Source organism: Sylvia atricapilla, chromosome 9, assembly GCF_009819655.1.
Source record: "Sylvia atricapilla isolate bSylAtr1 chromosome 9, bSylAtr1.pri, whole genome shotgun sequence".
In the NCBI taxonomy this organism is placed as follows: domain Eukaryota; kingdom Metazoa; phylum Chordata; class Aves; order Passeriformes; family Sylviidae; genus Sylvia; species Sylvia atricapilla.
Window position 1 is genome coordinate 31,429,355 of NC_089148.1, and position 15,807 is coordinate 31,445,161.

The 15,807-nt window shown below is 41.5% G+C and overlaps 1 protein-coding gene across 1 annotated transcript in view; it reads left to right on the forward strand.

Annotated features, from left to right (window-relative positions):
- LOC136364615 (cytosolic carboxypeptidase 6-like) overlaps positions 1-15,807 on the forward strand; it is a 118,119-nt gene that overhangs the window by 13,276 nt on the left and 89,036 nt on the right. The window contains exon 2 of the mRNA XM_066324564.1: positions 12,280-12,432. Within this exon, the coding sequence (XP_066180661.1) occupies positions 12,280-12,432 (153 nt within the window). The remainder of the gene's footprint in view (positions 1-12,279; positions 12,433-15,807) is intronic.

Consider the following 15,807-nt stretch of genomic DNA (forward strand, 5'->3'; position numbering starts at 1 on the left):
GTGATTTTTGGTTGGATAGTGATCCACTGTACATCTGGAAACGTAGGTGTTGCCCTCAGGGAGCTGCATTTGGCATAATTTCCTCCTTGGGAATAGGACACAATGGGATCACAGCTTCTCCTGGTCTCAGCTGTTGAGCAAATCTGTCAGGCCTAGTAGCCAGTGCTCTTTTCCCCTTGATCAGCTGGGCTTTGGTCTTTGCTGAGTTGAACATTGTTCACTAAATGAATAGCTCTCAAAATGCAAAGTTCACCTGTTATCCATCCATTTAGGAAAATTGAGAGTTTTTAATCTTTTGTGCTCTGAATTCAGGAGATGGGAGAGAGGGAAAAAACCCAGCTAAATGTCTCCATTTAAATGTAAATTTTGACTTTTCAAGTCTGACAAAGTGGGGTGTTTGTTTTTATAAACAATGTATATATATATAAATAAAAGCCGTGGAATTGAAAGAATAAAACCCTGCTATTGTTGATTTTTTCCCCAAATGGTAATCTTTGCTCTCATCATGCTACATACTTTTCATTTTGTTGTTTCTCTTTGCTTTAAAACTAATTTTGCTGTGAGAACAAGAACAGAAGATCATTAGGAGGAAATACTCTGGCACTGGCTTGTGCAGAGAAAACATGCCATCTGCCTAATGCGCTTCATCTTGTGTCAGTCTAAGATGTGTTGTTTGGGTTTAACATGCCAGTCACTAGCCTAGAAAGAGAGCAGGCAGCAGCTCTGCCACATATCCTAGCCAGGGATCCAAATCCTTCCTTCTTTTCAGGGGTACAGGGGTATGATACAGGCCACAATATTTTGGACAAAAAATGCATCACCTACCATGTCCATGTGCATGAGGCTCCAAGGGGCATTTGTGCAAGGTACAGAAGCAGTTTGGGTTATATTTTTCAGCCTTCATCATATCACAGTCTGAGAGGCAAAAGCAAAGACCCAGACTCAAAGTGGGTTTTTTTGGGAGTCTGGCCAGGACCAGGTAAAGGATAGGACCACCTTCTTTAGCAGGTGTTTCCTCTTCCAGTGACAGCAATCTTTTCTGATAGATGGATGGTGCATGTCTCAGCTGGGTGAATGTAGCTGGTCGTATTTTGTTACACAGTGTGTAATAAAGATTTTAGCTTATTTTTTTTATTAAGAAAAGACGTTGGCAGACAGCTTTAAATGTCTGCCTAAGGACAAAATGAACTGAGTTTTGTAGATAGCTGGCTTTTTTTTCCTTAATAAATAAATAAATGGAAAGATTTTTATGTTGATAATAAAAATAACTAATGCAGAGCTTCTTCCACTAGTGCCTGGAGACATGGACAGATGTGGGATTTTGAAGGGATAAAGAATTGAAATCTGTTGGCAGGTAGTTGCTATGAAAATGCCTATCCTTCCTGCTTCTTATTACAGACCAATATTCAGCAAATGAAGAATCTCTGAGAAAGTTAATGATGACAGGATCAGGTTCCAACCATCAGAGATAGCAGCAACCTCCTTCCTTCAGAGAAATCCAAAGTTAAAGTATAGCTCTGGACTTTCTCCGACTCACAGTGTGGTGTGTGGGAGTATGGAGGGGAGGAAACTGTCAGGGAAACTATGGAAAAACACAGCAAGTTCACCAAAACTTTGCTTTGCCCATGAGTTGTCTGCCAAAATTTTGTGCGAGACTTTACTGTGCTGCTGTTGCGAGGAGTTGGTTTCTGCCTTTCTGTGTGGTCTGTGGTTAGCATAAGGGGGTAAGACTTGTTTCCTCACTTCTGTCCTCCTGATTCTCTTCCTCAGTCCACTGCAGAGGGAGTGAGTGGCTCTGTGGGGCTTATCTGCCTGGGAGGGTTAAATCACAACATAGTTCACAACGCTCAACCTGAAAACCATCGGTGATGATGCAACGTTTAGGAGACAAAAGATTGGATGTTGATCTGATTTATTTACAGTTCAGAGCAAATTGCTTTGTTTTCCATTACAGACAGCTATAACAGATAGAGAGAAGAAGGATGAAAACAAGTTGAAAACATTTGTACTTAAAGATGCATTTTTGCACACAGACATCCTTATAAAGGTGACTATATACACATATAGGGGAAACAGCATGCAGAAACTGCTTAAATCTCTGTCAACCATTGATCATGTGGGTCAGCTGCTGCTGTCTAGGGTGGGAAATATCCTTCTCCTAAGTCCTACCATACCTTTGTTAGGTATGCCCTGGTGGGTTCTCTTGAGATTGTAACTTATTTTCTGCAGCATTGTGCTGAATCTTAAATCCCCAGTCTTCTGCGAGAACTGAATATTCTTTCTGTTTGAAACAGTAAAAAATAATGGTCCCCAGGATGTGCTTGCAGGGGAGACATTGTGTTTGAGACGTTGTGACTCTACTTACAGGCAGTTACCTGTCCTGCTGTTGGACAGGAAAAGCCCAAGGTGACATTGCCTTGCAGTAATACCACAGAACCATAGAACGGTTTGGGTTGAAATGGATCTTAAAAATCATCTAGTTCCTGCAGCCTGCCATGGGCAGGGACACCTTCCACTAGTCCAGGTAGCTCAGAGCCCTGTCCAACCTGGCCTTGAACACTCCAAGGGATGCGGCATCCACAGCTTCTCTGGGCAACCTGTGCCAGGGCCTCATCACCCAAACAGTAAAGAATTTTTCCCTAAAAAATCCTCTATCTAATCAAAACCTCCTCTCTTTAAGTTTGAGCCATTCTCCCTTGTCCTTGCACTACACATCCTGTCAGAAGTCCTTCTCCAGTTTTCTTGTCACCCTAGGGAGGTACTGGAAGGTGCTATAAGGCCTCGCTGAAGGCTTTCCTTCTCCAGGCTGAGCAACCCCAGCCCTCTCAGCCTGTCTTCATAGGAGAGGTGCTCCATCCCTCTGAGCATCTTCATGGTCTCCTCTGGAGACCATTGCTCCTGCAGTTCTGTATCATTTTTATGTTGGAGGCCCCAGAACTGTACAGAGCACTCCAGGGGAGTTCGCAAGAGCAGGGTTCAGAGGAAGAGTCACCTCCCTTGACTGCTGGCCTCACTGCTTTTGCTGCAGCCCAGAACACCTATTGGTCAAGTAGGAGTAGGGGAATATTAGAGAAAAAAGTTTCAGATACAACTGATGCTGATAAAATGCCCCAGAAAAGGCATGACATGTTGTGCTTTCAGTTGTAATGGCAGACCCTTCCACAATGTCCATTACATTTTAGCTTTTATAGCACTGTGCAGACCATAAATACTGCTAGATGTAAAGCTCAGAGCTTACATCCCACAGTTTGGTACAAAATGTTATGTTGAGCTATCTCTGAGTAGGACAAAGCCAAAAAAACCCTGTTCTTCCCATTGTGGATGAATCATGGGTCATCAAGACAATACCTGGGTCAATTCTGTTTTGTATTTGCATGCCGTCCCTTCCCTCAGCATTCATGTCTGCTGCATAGTCCCTAATCTCTTTTGGTGTCATTGTGTTCCTGTTTATCAGCTTTCACTTTTATCTCTTCCTCGATGTGCTTGCTGCTCACCCTGAGTACAGGCAAGGAAAAGAAAAGCTCGACCTGCAAGGGAACAGAATAAGACTAATGACCAGGGACAGCTTCTGCCTGTGGCCAGGCTGTGCCAGGAGGGTGAACAGAAAGGGTTGGTTTGGCTTCCAGCTGTCAGTCCCCTGGTAAAGAAAGAGCTGTCAGTCCCCTGGCAAAGCATGTGCACAATGTTCATCCACAGCCTTCCTGTCTTCTCAAGCAGGTGCACACCCACCTAACCTTTGAATGACACAAGTGGTGTTGTTTCCTTCCACCTGACTGAGCAGGTTTGCAGTTTCCATCCCGGTGTGGATTTTTGCTTCTTGCTCCACGCAGATCTGTATAAAATAATAACAACCCTTACAGGTGCTCTAATAGGTCCAACTAATCCAGTTTTCTGGGTATGCTCTGACTGATGGGAAAAGACACTCGGGGGCCTGCCTAAAATATTTTACATCTGTAAAGTGGACCTTTCCCTTTGATGTCCAGCTTACAGTTCCCACTGTTTTAGGGCTTGAGCTAAAAAGCTTTATATAGATCAAGATCTACCTGAGAATAATTTGTCTAATCTTTTTTTAGAGATTTAGTTTAAACTGTAGAAATACATGTTTTCACCACAAACCAACATCTTACCTTTTTAAGAACTACAGAGGTCTCATTCTGCAGCATAAATTAAAGTGTAATTGGAAAATAAGAACAGTGGTGCTGCATCAAACCCAAGGTCTATTTGGCTCAGAATCTTAGTGCAGAAGCTAAGGGATAGACTAAGAAGAGAGCAAGGCTTCTGATACTGTGTAATTTGGGGATTTTCTGTTCAAGGAGTTGTGTTCACTGCTTTGAGTGTAATAACATAGTTTTTCTATGAATTTATCTAATTGATCTTTCTGTTCACCTGGTTTTTGGCCAAAATCTGGCGGCAGTGAGTGCTGCAGTATAAGCTAATTTAAAAAACACTTCATTCTGTTTGCCTTTGGTCTTCTGCCTGATGACTTTATATTCTGCCAGCTGCTACTTATTTAGTAAGAAATAGTGAGTAATGATATATATTATTTGAGAGACTAGAGAAACTGGTAGTTAAAGAGTTTGATTTGCCTACACACGATTTGTCCAACTGCAAGAGTTCCTAGGAAATTGGGGGACAGGGAGCCATAACTCCTAGCCATTGTTTTTAGTTTACCACTCTTTGCCTTTGTAATTAGAGCAGAGGCAGGCAATGTCTTTGGGCCTTATTTATGTACTTGTAAAGTCTATGCTCCTTGGTCCAAGGGTTCTGCAGAGGTATAATTAAAAGTTAGTGGTGAAACACAAAGCTATTAATACTGCTATGAAGTGAATAGTTGAACAGGAATTCTTGACCTTAATATAGTTGCAGGCATATAAGCAGCAATTAATGATGCCTGAAGACATTAAATGACTTGTGTATTGTCACACAGCAAGCAAGTGGCTGTCTAAGGAACAGCACCAGGGCGTGCTAAAACCTGCAATACAGCTACTGGGAGCATTTCAGCTGAGAGAACCTTCACAACCAGACCAGAGCTAAATTTAATTATCCACTGAAAACATGGCCATTTAGATATTTCTGTTTCATAACCTAATTTTCTTGATTTAATTATAAGAGAATAAGTAACAGGTACTGCCTCAGCTTCTCTCTGCCTTTCCTTTACTCTCACTTTCTCTCTTGCTTTCTTTCTTTCTTTTATTCATACATTCTCTTTTATAGTAGGATTTCTTCCCTCTCCTAAAAAGCTGTCAATTCTTTTGCCACTTGTCTTTTCTGAAGAGCCCTCCCTCTGTAGAGCCAATGCTGTTCTGTAGCAGAGGAGTGAGCAAGGCAGGATTTCTAAAGCTTGTTCTGTGGGTCATCTGGTGGTGACACAAGTGGTGTTTGAGATGGGCAGAGCCAAGTAAAACCAGCAAAGCTTGGGGTGAGGTAGTGCCCCAAGACCCTGTTCAGTCCCACTGGGTTTTTTTTCTAATTATTCAGGCAAGGAGAGATTTCAGAACTTGTGAAGGTCAAAAGCAATGGTGCTGAGTGTATGTGCACATTTGCTTCATGTGAGGGATAGAGGAAGGAGGAGACAGAACAAGGACTGTCCTTCTTCAGACTCACAGTTTTGGCTTGAGGTCAGACCCTAAATCCATAAGAGTTTATTTTCTGGTTCAGAATATTTTAGGGTAAAAATTATACAAGAATTGTCCATGCAGCTGAGCCAAAAGTCTTGTCTAAACTTGATCTGGGTCTTAACATTGTCTCTTTGGCACCTCTCTAATTTAATATGTATTTGAACAGAAGTGGCTTCTTGATAGAGCCTTTCACCTCCAGGTCACCCTTTCAAATCCAATTCAGGCCTGTCATGACCAAATGTTGCTGCCATCTGACGGCTCTTCTGTGTCCTGTGTGAATTGCTGGCTGCAGTCCAGGGGCTGGTGGACAGGTGCCTGAATTGCAAAAACTGCCAGGGCTGACACTAACTGGACGTCTCTGCAGAGGGGTCAGGGTGAATCAGCCCGGCAGATGAATTAACACTTAACTTGTACACACTGTGATGCTTTGTATCTTCAAAGTGCTTTACAGACATCAGCCAACCCTCAGGAGGTGTTGTTATCTGCACTGGCAGGTGAGAGAAGCAAGCAGATAACAAGCCAGGATCAGAATATGCATGTCGCTGACCTCCCATACTCAGGCCAGGACTCTGAGTTCAGCTCCTTTTGGGGTGACTGATGGGCACACCAGAGCAGGGTTCAAGTTCCTGTTCTTCAAGGGATAAAAGCATCCCTTGATTTTTAAGGCAGGCAAGAAAGCAGTACTGATGGGCTTCCATCCTTTTGCTGTACCACAGAACAACAGAGGTCTCTTCTCCATCCCCTTTGAGGCTCTAGGTCATGTCAGGTTGCTCCTACCTTTAAGAGGTATCATTATTTATCATTATTTGCCATGAAACAGGGTTGGTAAATAGTTACTACTGAATAGCAGTTGGGTTGGAGTGTTTCATTCTGGGGGACAACAGCTCCTGGAATATCATTGAAATGTTCTGAAAAAAATGCTTGGAGTGTTATGAAGAATTGCTGGAAGGCCAGGCAGAGTTAGTGGCACATCAGTGTTTGCAAGTTGCTTCTGCAGGGACACTTAAAAGGCATTGTCAGACTGTAAAGGTGTCTACAGAAAAAGCAAAATTGTCTTTTGTGCTTCATATCAGTGAGAACAAGAGTGGTTCTAAACTGGCATGTTCCTTTCTATGGAAGCAAGATGAAGAAACCTTTTTTTCTTCATGTTTTTAAAAATAGTAACTCCCTTTCCTACTATTAATTTCTTGTGTAAATAATTGCTGTTGTTGCCATGGTGTTTACAGAGGTGAATGAGCAGGTGGTCCCTGAGATGATGAATGGAAGGAGAAAGATGTTGTCCCTATGGTTACAAAAGGGGAGTGCTGTAAATCTGAAATAGTGCCTCTAATAAGGTGTAGCTTGCATTGTCTGAAAAAACTGAGGATGATTCTGTAGGACTAGCTTGTCAAAGGTTGTATAATGGATAGCAGAAGAAAACGTGGAATTATTTAATGGTTTTTTGGGTGACAGGGGAAATATGGGGAGAAAATAGAGGTAAAAAAAGTAATTTGGATAAAATTCATCTTACCAGGCATCCAAATCCAGGCATTTCAAGCTTGAAAACATGTGCCATATCCGGACAGTCTGAATGCCACCTCATGTTCCCTTGCAAAGTCAGAAGGAGACAAGTGTCTCCAAAGAACTTTTTGGACACGTCTCCAAAGAACAATTCAAAGCACTGGGCAGAATTCAATCGGGCTGAAAAGGGGCAGAGCGGTGCCTTGCAGCTGAATGTGGACTGTTGGCCATGTGATGCTGAATGGTCAGTTTTCCTTCGTTTTCCTAAGGAGCACATTGTGCTCCAATGTCACCACTGTAAGCATTACCAAAATAACTAATCGTAAGGTAAAAATGTGTTTATGTCTAAAGGGAAGTCTTGGAGACACATGCAAAATTTTCTTTTGAGAGATTCTTTTGAGGAATTTTTCTTCTGAGAGAAACTTTAGGAAGCATCAAAGAACTGTTCTTCTGGGAATTTTTGAATGTCTTCTGAATGAAAAGGGGCAAACTCCTGCTGCTGAGCCAGCTGTTGAATGTCCATTTACTCCAAACTGTGGTTTAGCAGCAAGACTACAAAGTCTGCCTGGAGGCTGTTCTCTCCCCTGCAACAAATGACAGTCTATGGTTTCAGCAGTTTGTATAAAACATTGCAAGGAGTCTAGCCCATCCCCTATATGAAATATGGGAGTGGAGAAGGCTTTTGTATGCCTCTCTCTGTAAACCAATTGCTATGCCCAAGAATTAATAAAATCCATATTGAAGTGACAGCTGGTGGACAGAGCTGGCTTCTTGCATCACTTGTCTCTCTAGTGGCTCATGTTCTGGGCTCAATGCACATTTATCCTTTTATTATGGCATTTATGGACTTCTATTTATTTATTTATTAAACCTCTGTTTTCTTAACAATCATAGTTACACCCTTCAAAGTCTAAGTTTGGTCATATCAGCACTAGCTAATAACATAGTTCTTTCCTTTTACTCTTTAATTACTGCCCTTCCAAAGCCATTCAGTGAAGGAAATAAAAATGCAGACAAGTGACAATATATTTTCTCAAAACTTTCTGTGCCATCATGAACCACCTTATGTACTACTTTAACTATTTCCTCTCTTGACATTGAGAGTTGTTTTTTCTTAATTCATAATTTCTTTCATTTTCACCACCCCCTAATTTATATGTACCTTTCTCAAGCTGACAGAAACTTCAGACTGACTCAGTAGAGCAGTAGAAAGTGTGTGTCACAACAATAGGGATCCAAATGAACTTTAGAGCAGAAATACATTTCCTTGTTTATTTATGCTGGGTTTATATGGTAAGTGGCAAGAAGAGATCAAAACCATTCTTTTCAAGGGAGAGAATCATGTTTTCCAAAGAAGTGGGGTTCAGTCATTGTCAGTCTAGTAAGTGATTTCTGTTTTGAGACTCAGAGAAAAGAAAGACCAAATCTGCCTTTGTTGTCTGGAACTCTGTAACCTGGGTCACCCAGGTAATTACAGCTTTACTTAAGAAAAAGTGTGAGAGAGGAAAACTCTGCCACTGCTTGTAAGCACAAAGAAAAGACACTTGAGAGAATTAAATTGCATGATGACTTTTATAAGGCATCTGAATCATTTTGCATTCTACCTCTAAAGCAGAAAATGATGAGTTTCATATCATATTGTAGGGTGTACCTGGTAAGTCTCTCAGAAGGCAGCTGTGGCATCCAGAGATATTTGAGCCTAGTTATTAATTATTTTCTGCATAAAGGCTAAAGAAAATGTGACTGTGAGACTTCAAACCATGTCTAAATTTATTTCCCCTCTCACTTGCAGGTGCTGCAGCAATAGAAGCATGGATGGGGGTGGGTTGTGGTGTGTAGATACTGGCAGATACCCCTGGGGTATGACAGCAGATAGCAGTGAGTTGTGTGTTTTCATGTGCTCATGTAAATGCAAACATCTGTTTATTTACTTCATTCTCCCACTAAAGTTCTCCTATCTCCAAGAGCAACAATTTTGGAAGGTGACCTCTCTGCTGACTTTGCTGAAATTGCCATCAGTAGGTGACATTATGCATTTCATAAAATGTTAATTCTGTGATCCTACCTGAGTTGCTGGAGATCAGTAATTATGTCAAAATCTTCCAGAGAACCTCAACTGAAATATAAAACTCTATTTCCTTGCCTGAATTTGTGGGGGAAACAGTTCCTACATGTAAAGCATCTATGAATATGCATGACTCTAAAGAGGAAGAAGAAATACCTTTATTGTTCAGGACCATGGCATAACACTTGTGAAGTTTGTATGCAAACAAATTATCAGCTATTTGGTCTACTACCTGAGGCACAAGGTGGCAAACTTTTAATGTCCCAGTGACTGGGCTGTTATTGTCCATTTTAAGGCCACAATAACTTTGTGTCTGGGAATAAGAGGACTTTTTTCCATTAGGAACTCATATGTTATATCAACAATGCACTGAATTATTTTGTTCTGTAATGGAGAATGCTCAACATGTTTCCCTTTGATAAAGTAATGAATGTGAGGAGGAGAAATGTGAAACACTGAAATGCTGTTATGCTCACACGCAGCAGTGTCTGGAAGTAGAACATCTAACTGACAATTACTCTAGCAATGTTTAAAAACATGCTGAATAGGATGGACAGTTGCAAGTTTGGACTAAATTTAGTGCACAGGAATATGCAAAATAGAGATTTTTATGTGTTCAGTTGGAGGTTAAGGAACAAAGACCAGAAAAAAACCCCAGCTGAATAGTCATTGCAGGCTAACTTAAGAAATTACTTTTTAATTATCTTGAAACAGGTAACTTGAAAAATGTTTTTGAACACTTGTTTGGGTGATGAGCTATTTTTTTAATGTCACAGCTTCCAAATAAGGGACCTGGAAGCTTAATCTTTAGGTGAAGGTGACATCTGTGAAGGACACCGTTCCCTCACAAATAACCATTGCAACCAGATTATTTGGAAATTATTTTGATGAACAGAAAAGATCTTAAAGAAATTTCAGCACACCATGAGACTTTCTAATATTCTCTGTGACATTTCTACCAACAATTTTTTTGACTGAGGGTCCTAGGGGAGTTTAGACAATACTCCAGTGATACTGTGTTAGCCTGGATAACTTGATAATTGAATACTAAGCTGAGGCTCAGGTCACTCATGTTCTTCAGGTGAATTTCTTGCTGGATAGCTTATAGAAAATTATCTTAGTAATCTGTGTCTCTGCAGCTCTGTTTGTGACCACCTTCTTTTGGAAGCAACTTGAAAACTATGAATGAATAAGTACGACAAATCCTGCAGTTTACACCAGCAATTTTATTTGTCTTAGGTCACAAATTATTCTAGTCTATCGTTATATATCTCACCATGCTTCTCGATTACTTTCTGTTAGTAACTGTGTTCCTATAAAGAATTCTGTCTGGTTGTTCTAAAATAAGTATGACTTAGGTCATTGACTTCTGTGTGAAGGACATCCATGCTGTACAAATACCCAGTTTAACTAGATTATCTGCTCACTTCATCAAATCACTGTTTTGAGACTCTACAACATGTTCTGTTTTATGGTGATATGCCAGTGTGCATCTGATCTCATCAAATTCTGTTTGTGACGGGGAAATTATCTCATGAAAATAGTATTACTTAATCTTGGTTTTTAATTTTGGTATGCTTGGAGAGGAAGAAAATCCTGTGTGGTGTTTCACCCTGTCAATGCTAATCTTTCTCTTCAGTGCTGTATCTCCAAATAGCAGATGTGTGCTTTATTGCAGGGCTGGTCCTCTACAGCACAGCAGAATGTTTTGGCAGGAGCAAACAATTTATTGTGTTAGAGTCAAACACAATCAAATGTTCCCTTTCCTATGAAGCATGGTCAGATATTGATATTGCATTAGCTAACATTTTAACATAGCAGAGGCTTAATAAGATACATTATTACTCTCTCTAGGCTGTTTAATTAAACTAAACCGTCTCTGTGTATTATACATTGGTTTTCTGCCAGGGGAAAGTAAATCTGTATTATATTAGTGTCACATACCAAATGATGTTCTCCCCCTCTCAGAAGGGCTGACACTGCTGTGACATGAGCTGCACAATCCAGCCTGCCTTCTTGTTACACGGAGAACACAGCTCAGCGTTCTCCGGAGCAAGCTTTGTGTGCAGCAGAAGAGACTTGTGGCTGCAGAGCTTCCCGCTGGATTTCAGTACAGGGAGAAGCACCATAAGCATTGTGCTGCCCACAGAGCTCTTCTCCATCCCTCTGTTGAGGCAGGGACACCTGAGCTCTGGGCACCAGGACAACTCAAATGGCCCCATGCTGGCCAAGTGACAGGGATGGGCTCATCACGTCGTTTGTTCAGGTCCAGAAGTTGTTAGAATTTGGGGAAATTAGGTAATTCAGTGGAATCTGCTCTGGGATCCCTCTTTACTCTGGGCAGTGCCATCCACTGCTGCTGATGGCACTGTATGCAGTGATCCAGGTGAGCATTCCCTCTTTCCCAGTGATGCCATGGGAAGGGAGAGCAGACACTTCTGTACTAGGGGGATTCTGCTGTGTTCTTTTAAAGCAAGAGTCGGTGCAGAATCCTGTAGGGAGCTACAAGCAGAGAGGCATTCCAGGCACTTTCTTTGGAAAGTTGTTCTGTTGAGTTACTGCTGGAAAGCAGAGGAAGACAAAACATTTGCAGTATTTCTCCTTAATACAGAGAAATAAACTGCACAGGAGCTACTGGAGTCTTTTTTACACAATTTTGAGCCTGTTTCACCTGGCAGAAGGGAACATCTGCGTAATTCAATGCAGAACTGTGCAGAGATGGCAAAGATATACCCAAATAATCATGTCTAGAACTGGAAGGTGCATATTTTTATCACTGGCAGTAAGCCCTGTATCACAATGAAGGATGTTTTGGCTCTATTTTGCACAGTGTCCTGTGCAAAATGTTCCAGTATTCTCAAAAAAAGGTAAAGAAATGTCTGTCATGGTCCTTTGTTGTATTTCACAGGCCCCCATGGAGAGGCAGGAATGGTTGGGTGCCTCACAGTGAGATCTTCAGCCTGGCTCCCTGATGCTGGCACCATGGATGGGTTCAGGAATGGCAGGACTGGATTTATGGGAGGCTTCACCTGCATAACTCAGTTATGATTTATCTCGTGCTGAATGTTTTGTTGTTGTTTTTTTTTCCCTCAACAGAAGATTAACCTGGAGTTCTATATCGACATCCATGCCCACTCCACCATGATGAATGGCTTCATGTATGGGAACATCTTTGAAGATGAGGAAAGATTTCAGCGACAGGCTGTTTTTCCCAAGCTACTCTGTCAGAATGCTGAAGACTTCTCTTATGTGAGTCATGTTTTTCTTAATTATTTTTTCCTAGCTTTGGTTTTTTTGGGTTTTTTTTTTCCCCTTTATGATAAAACTCTGGCTTTATTTGATTGAGTGAACTTTATTTCAGTACAAATAAAAGACTACTTAAAACTTTTATTACTAGCTACCACCTTCTCTCTTATACTTACCTTATTCAGCAGTGGTAAGTTGTGATCTTATATACTTCATCAGACACATGAACAAAAGCAGGTTTTTCATCCTCTGTTTAATAACCTTTGGTTCCAAATTACTGGCACACCCTGTTTTTCTCAGATCTTTTCTCTTTTGATCAACTGGATCAACTTTATTGTTCCATTCTTTATATTGATTTGTCAAAGATTTTATTTGTACACTCCAAATAATAATATGCAAATAGCAAATAGAAATAAAATTAATTAGCTGGAAAGAATAGGTTAGATAACATCTGTTGATGGCAGTTGTGGCAAAGGGAATGTATGCTTTTGAAATTCTTTGATATTACCATAGACAACTGTTCTGCAAGAGGATTTACAATTGCCCAAAACTTACCAGGTGGAGAGTGGGAAAGGAGAAGTTGGGTTCAAGGAACAGCTTGTTCTTACCCAAGCAAATCTCGGTGATTGAGTTTCTGGTCTGCACCTGGTTGTTTCAAAAACACATTATGGGTAAGGGGCATTCACAGATCACAGCAATGAAAACCTGCAGTTGATAGGAGTTGAGAGATTCTGTGCTCAAGTGTGGGACTTCTCTCTGCTCCTGTGAGAGTTTAAGTGTTCCTCTCAGCACAAACCTTGGTTGACAAGAGGAAAATCTTTGAGAAGATGATATAGGAAGTAGAAGCCAATAGCTAAACCAGCAGCATAGTCTCTCCCTTTTGACTCTCGAGCCCAGAGTTCCACTTAGGTGCTAGTGGCACTGGGTGCATTCAGCTTCCCCCTGACATCCCACTGCTCTCTTGAGGCTGGAGGCTTTTCCCCTGTCATCCATCCAGGCCATTCTTCCCAGGGCAGCTGCGCAGATAGAAGTGTTGGGAAAAGGGACAGCCATAAAGTGTCTGACAGGTGGAAGTGATGACGTGGCCCCAGGTAGGAAGGTCTGTTTTCTTGTTTCCATCTCCAGCCGTGTGGGCTATGTGACTCCTTGGAAATATCAGGTGAAGAGAGGAAAGCGATCCAAAATGGGGGAGGGAAATGTGCTGAAGACTTAAAATAGTGTATGTAAATATGCCCTACTGCCTCCTCAAAGGAAGGGGGGAAGTGCATCGTTAACATTACCAGGCTGGTGTTTGAAAGTGTGGGAATGGACCACTGTTGTTACTAATGAATTTTCCAAAGCTTCAGGAGGTCTCATTTACATTGTATGCTGCTGCGGCCATTTGTTGGGATTATAATACTTCAACAGCAGCACTTCAAGTGAAAACTGGCGGCTGCATGAAGTGTTGTCCATAATTGACTAGCTCCATGTCTTCACACAGCACAGAGACAATGTTCCATTATGTTATCCATTGACAGTATCATTGAAAAGATTACTCTCCTTAAAGCATCTGTCAACCTTGATTGATTTACAAGGGACAAAGCGCTGAAAAGGTTTGAAGTGCGGGTACAATTTTTGCCACCGTTTAGCATACATAATGGTTCTCCTTTGATGTCAAAAGCTCATCTTCTATTAATAATGCAGAGGGCTTTTGAATGCAGGCTACTTGTATGGAGTTCCACACTAATAACCTACTTGCTGTGAAATGGGATTCACTTTGGAGAAGCAGTCATTTGGGTTTTACATGTTCGGAATGAATCCCAACTCAAAGGGATTTCTTTCAGTGCTCTGCATGATTGCAGCTGAGCCCTGCACGGGTTAGGGAACGCAGGCAAATCCTAGTCTGCTCCTCCAGCCAAGAATCTGGCAGGAATCACGCAGCCAGATGCAAAGGAGCATGAACAACGAGCCTGGGATGATGCGATCAAATGCCTTGTGCCGTTTTGTCTGGCAACCTTCTATTAATATACTTTAGAGTGCATTTCATGCCTGGGCTGCTTTCTTCACCTGTCATTTCCAATAGGCCTTTTTATTTAAATGACAGTATCCAAGGGAGATGAGTGATTAGAGTAGGGGATGGGTAGGGGATTTGTTACGGGACCAGAGGAGACTCACCCGGTGTCTCTGTGCCCTGTCTGTTGGGCAAAACACATGACCCCACAGTTCTCTGGAAGACTGACTGTGGTTCACAGGCATAAGTTGTGAAAGGGACCAGAAATTCCTCATTTGTACATGACTTCAGAAAACAGAGGCCTGCCTTTGGTTTAGCTGTCAGCGTGCGAAAAGGAAAGTGAAAGAAGGCCCAGGATGTTTTACTCCCAGATAAATAAATACATGAGACACTCTTGGGCAGCTGCCTGGGCAAAAGGGACAAAATCTGGAAGGAAAGCATTTTATATTTTCAATGTTTAAGAAGGATATTTTTAAACACTGGGGAGTAAATATAATCCATAAGAAAGCTCTAACAGTGAAAGCTGGCATGCTCTTTTGAAAGGCTGACTCACTGCATTTTAGGAGCAGCTGTTGACACCATGTCTGAGTGCATTACACATCAGCCATGGCTTGGAGTATTTGCAGTTTTTGTAGGGATGTTCTTCATTTGACCTTTCTTGTTTGGGAGAGTGGATTAGTCATAAGAACGAGACACAAGCGTTTGAGCATTTCAAGAACCTGCTAGTCTTAGGGGTGGTTAATATTGACCTCAGTGACAGTACGAGAGGAGACCATCTGTTCTCTCTGGTTCATTTAAAAGAAACAACTGCAGCCATTCTTGGGTGGCTTTATCACTTTGCAAAGATTGCTCTTCTTTTCAGTCAAAGGATAAAGACCAGCCAGAGGTACTCGGCCTGATCTGATCACTTTGTTGTTTTGGATTTTTCTTTTTTTTCCTTTGGACTCTGAACCGGCGGCACTGGGAATACATTTGAGTTCTCATTTCATTTTCTTGTATTCAACCTCCTACCAGAGAACCTTCCTTAGAAACACTGTTTGACCTTTGTGTGCCAGGGTTAGCCAAAGACCCTGATAAAAACTTGGGGTACATTATGCTGGGTAACTGCTAAGGAAGTCCACAACCCTCAAAGCTTCCAGTCATGCTGAGAAAGAGACAGAAAGTGGGTAAGCCATTATTTGCTTGAAGAAGTTGGAGAATAATACTTGGATGTCCCAAGTGCCAGCCTTATTCCTTTGTCAGCAGTTCCCTGTTTTATATCACACTCAAGTGAAGTCTCTGGACAGCAAAACACCCAGTTTCCTTTAGGGGAGCATATTGTTAACTCCAGTGCCATAACACTGTGACTTAAAACATGTTTTAGAGACTATCTCAGCAATATAAGAAGA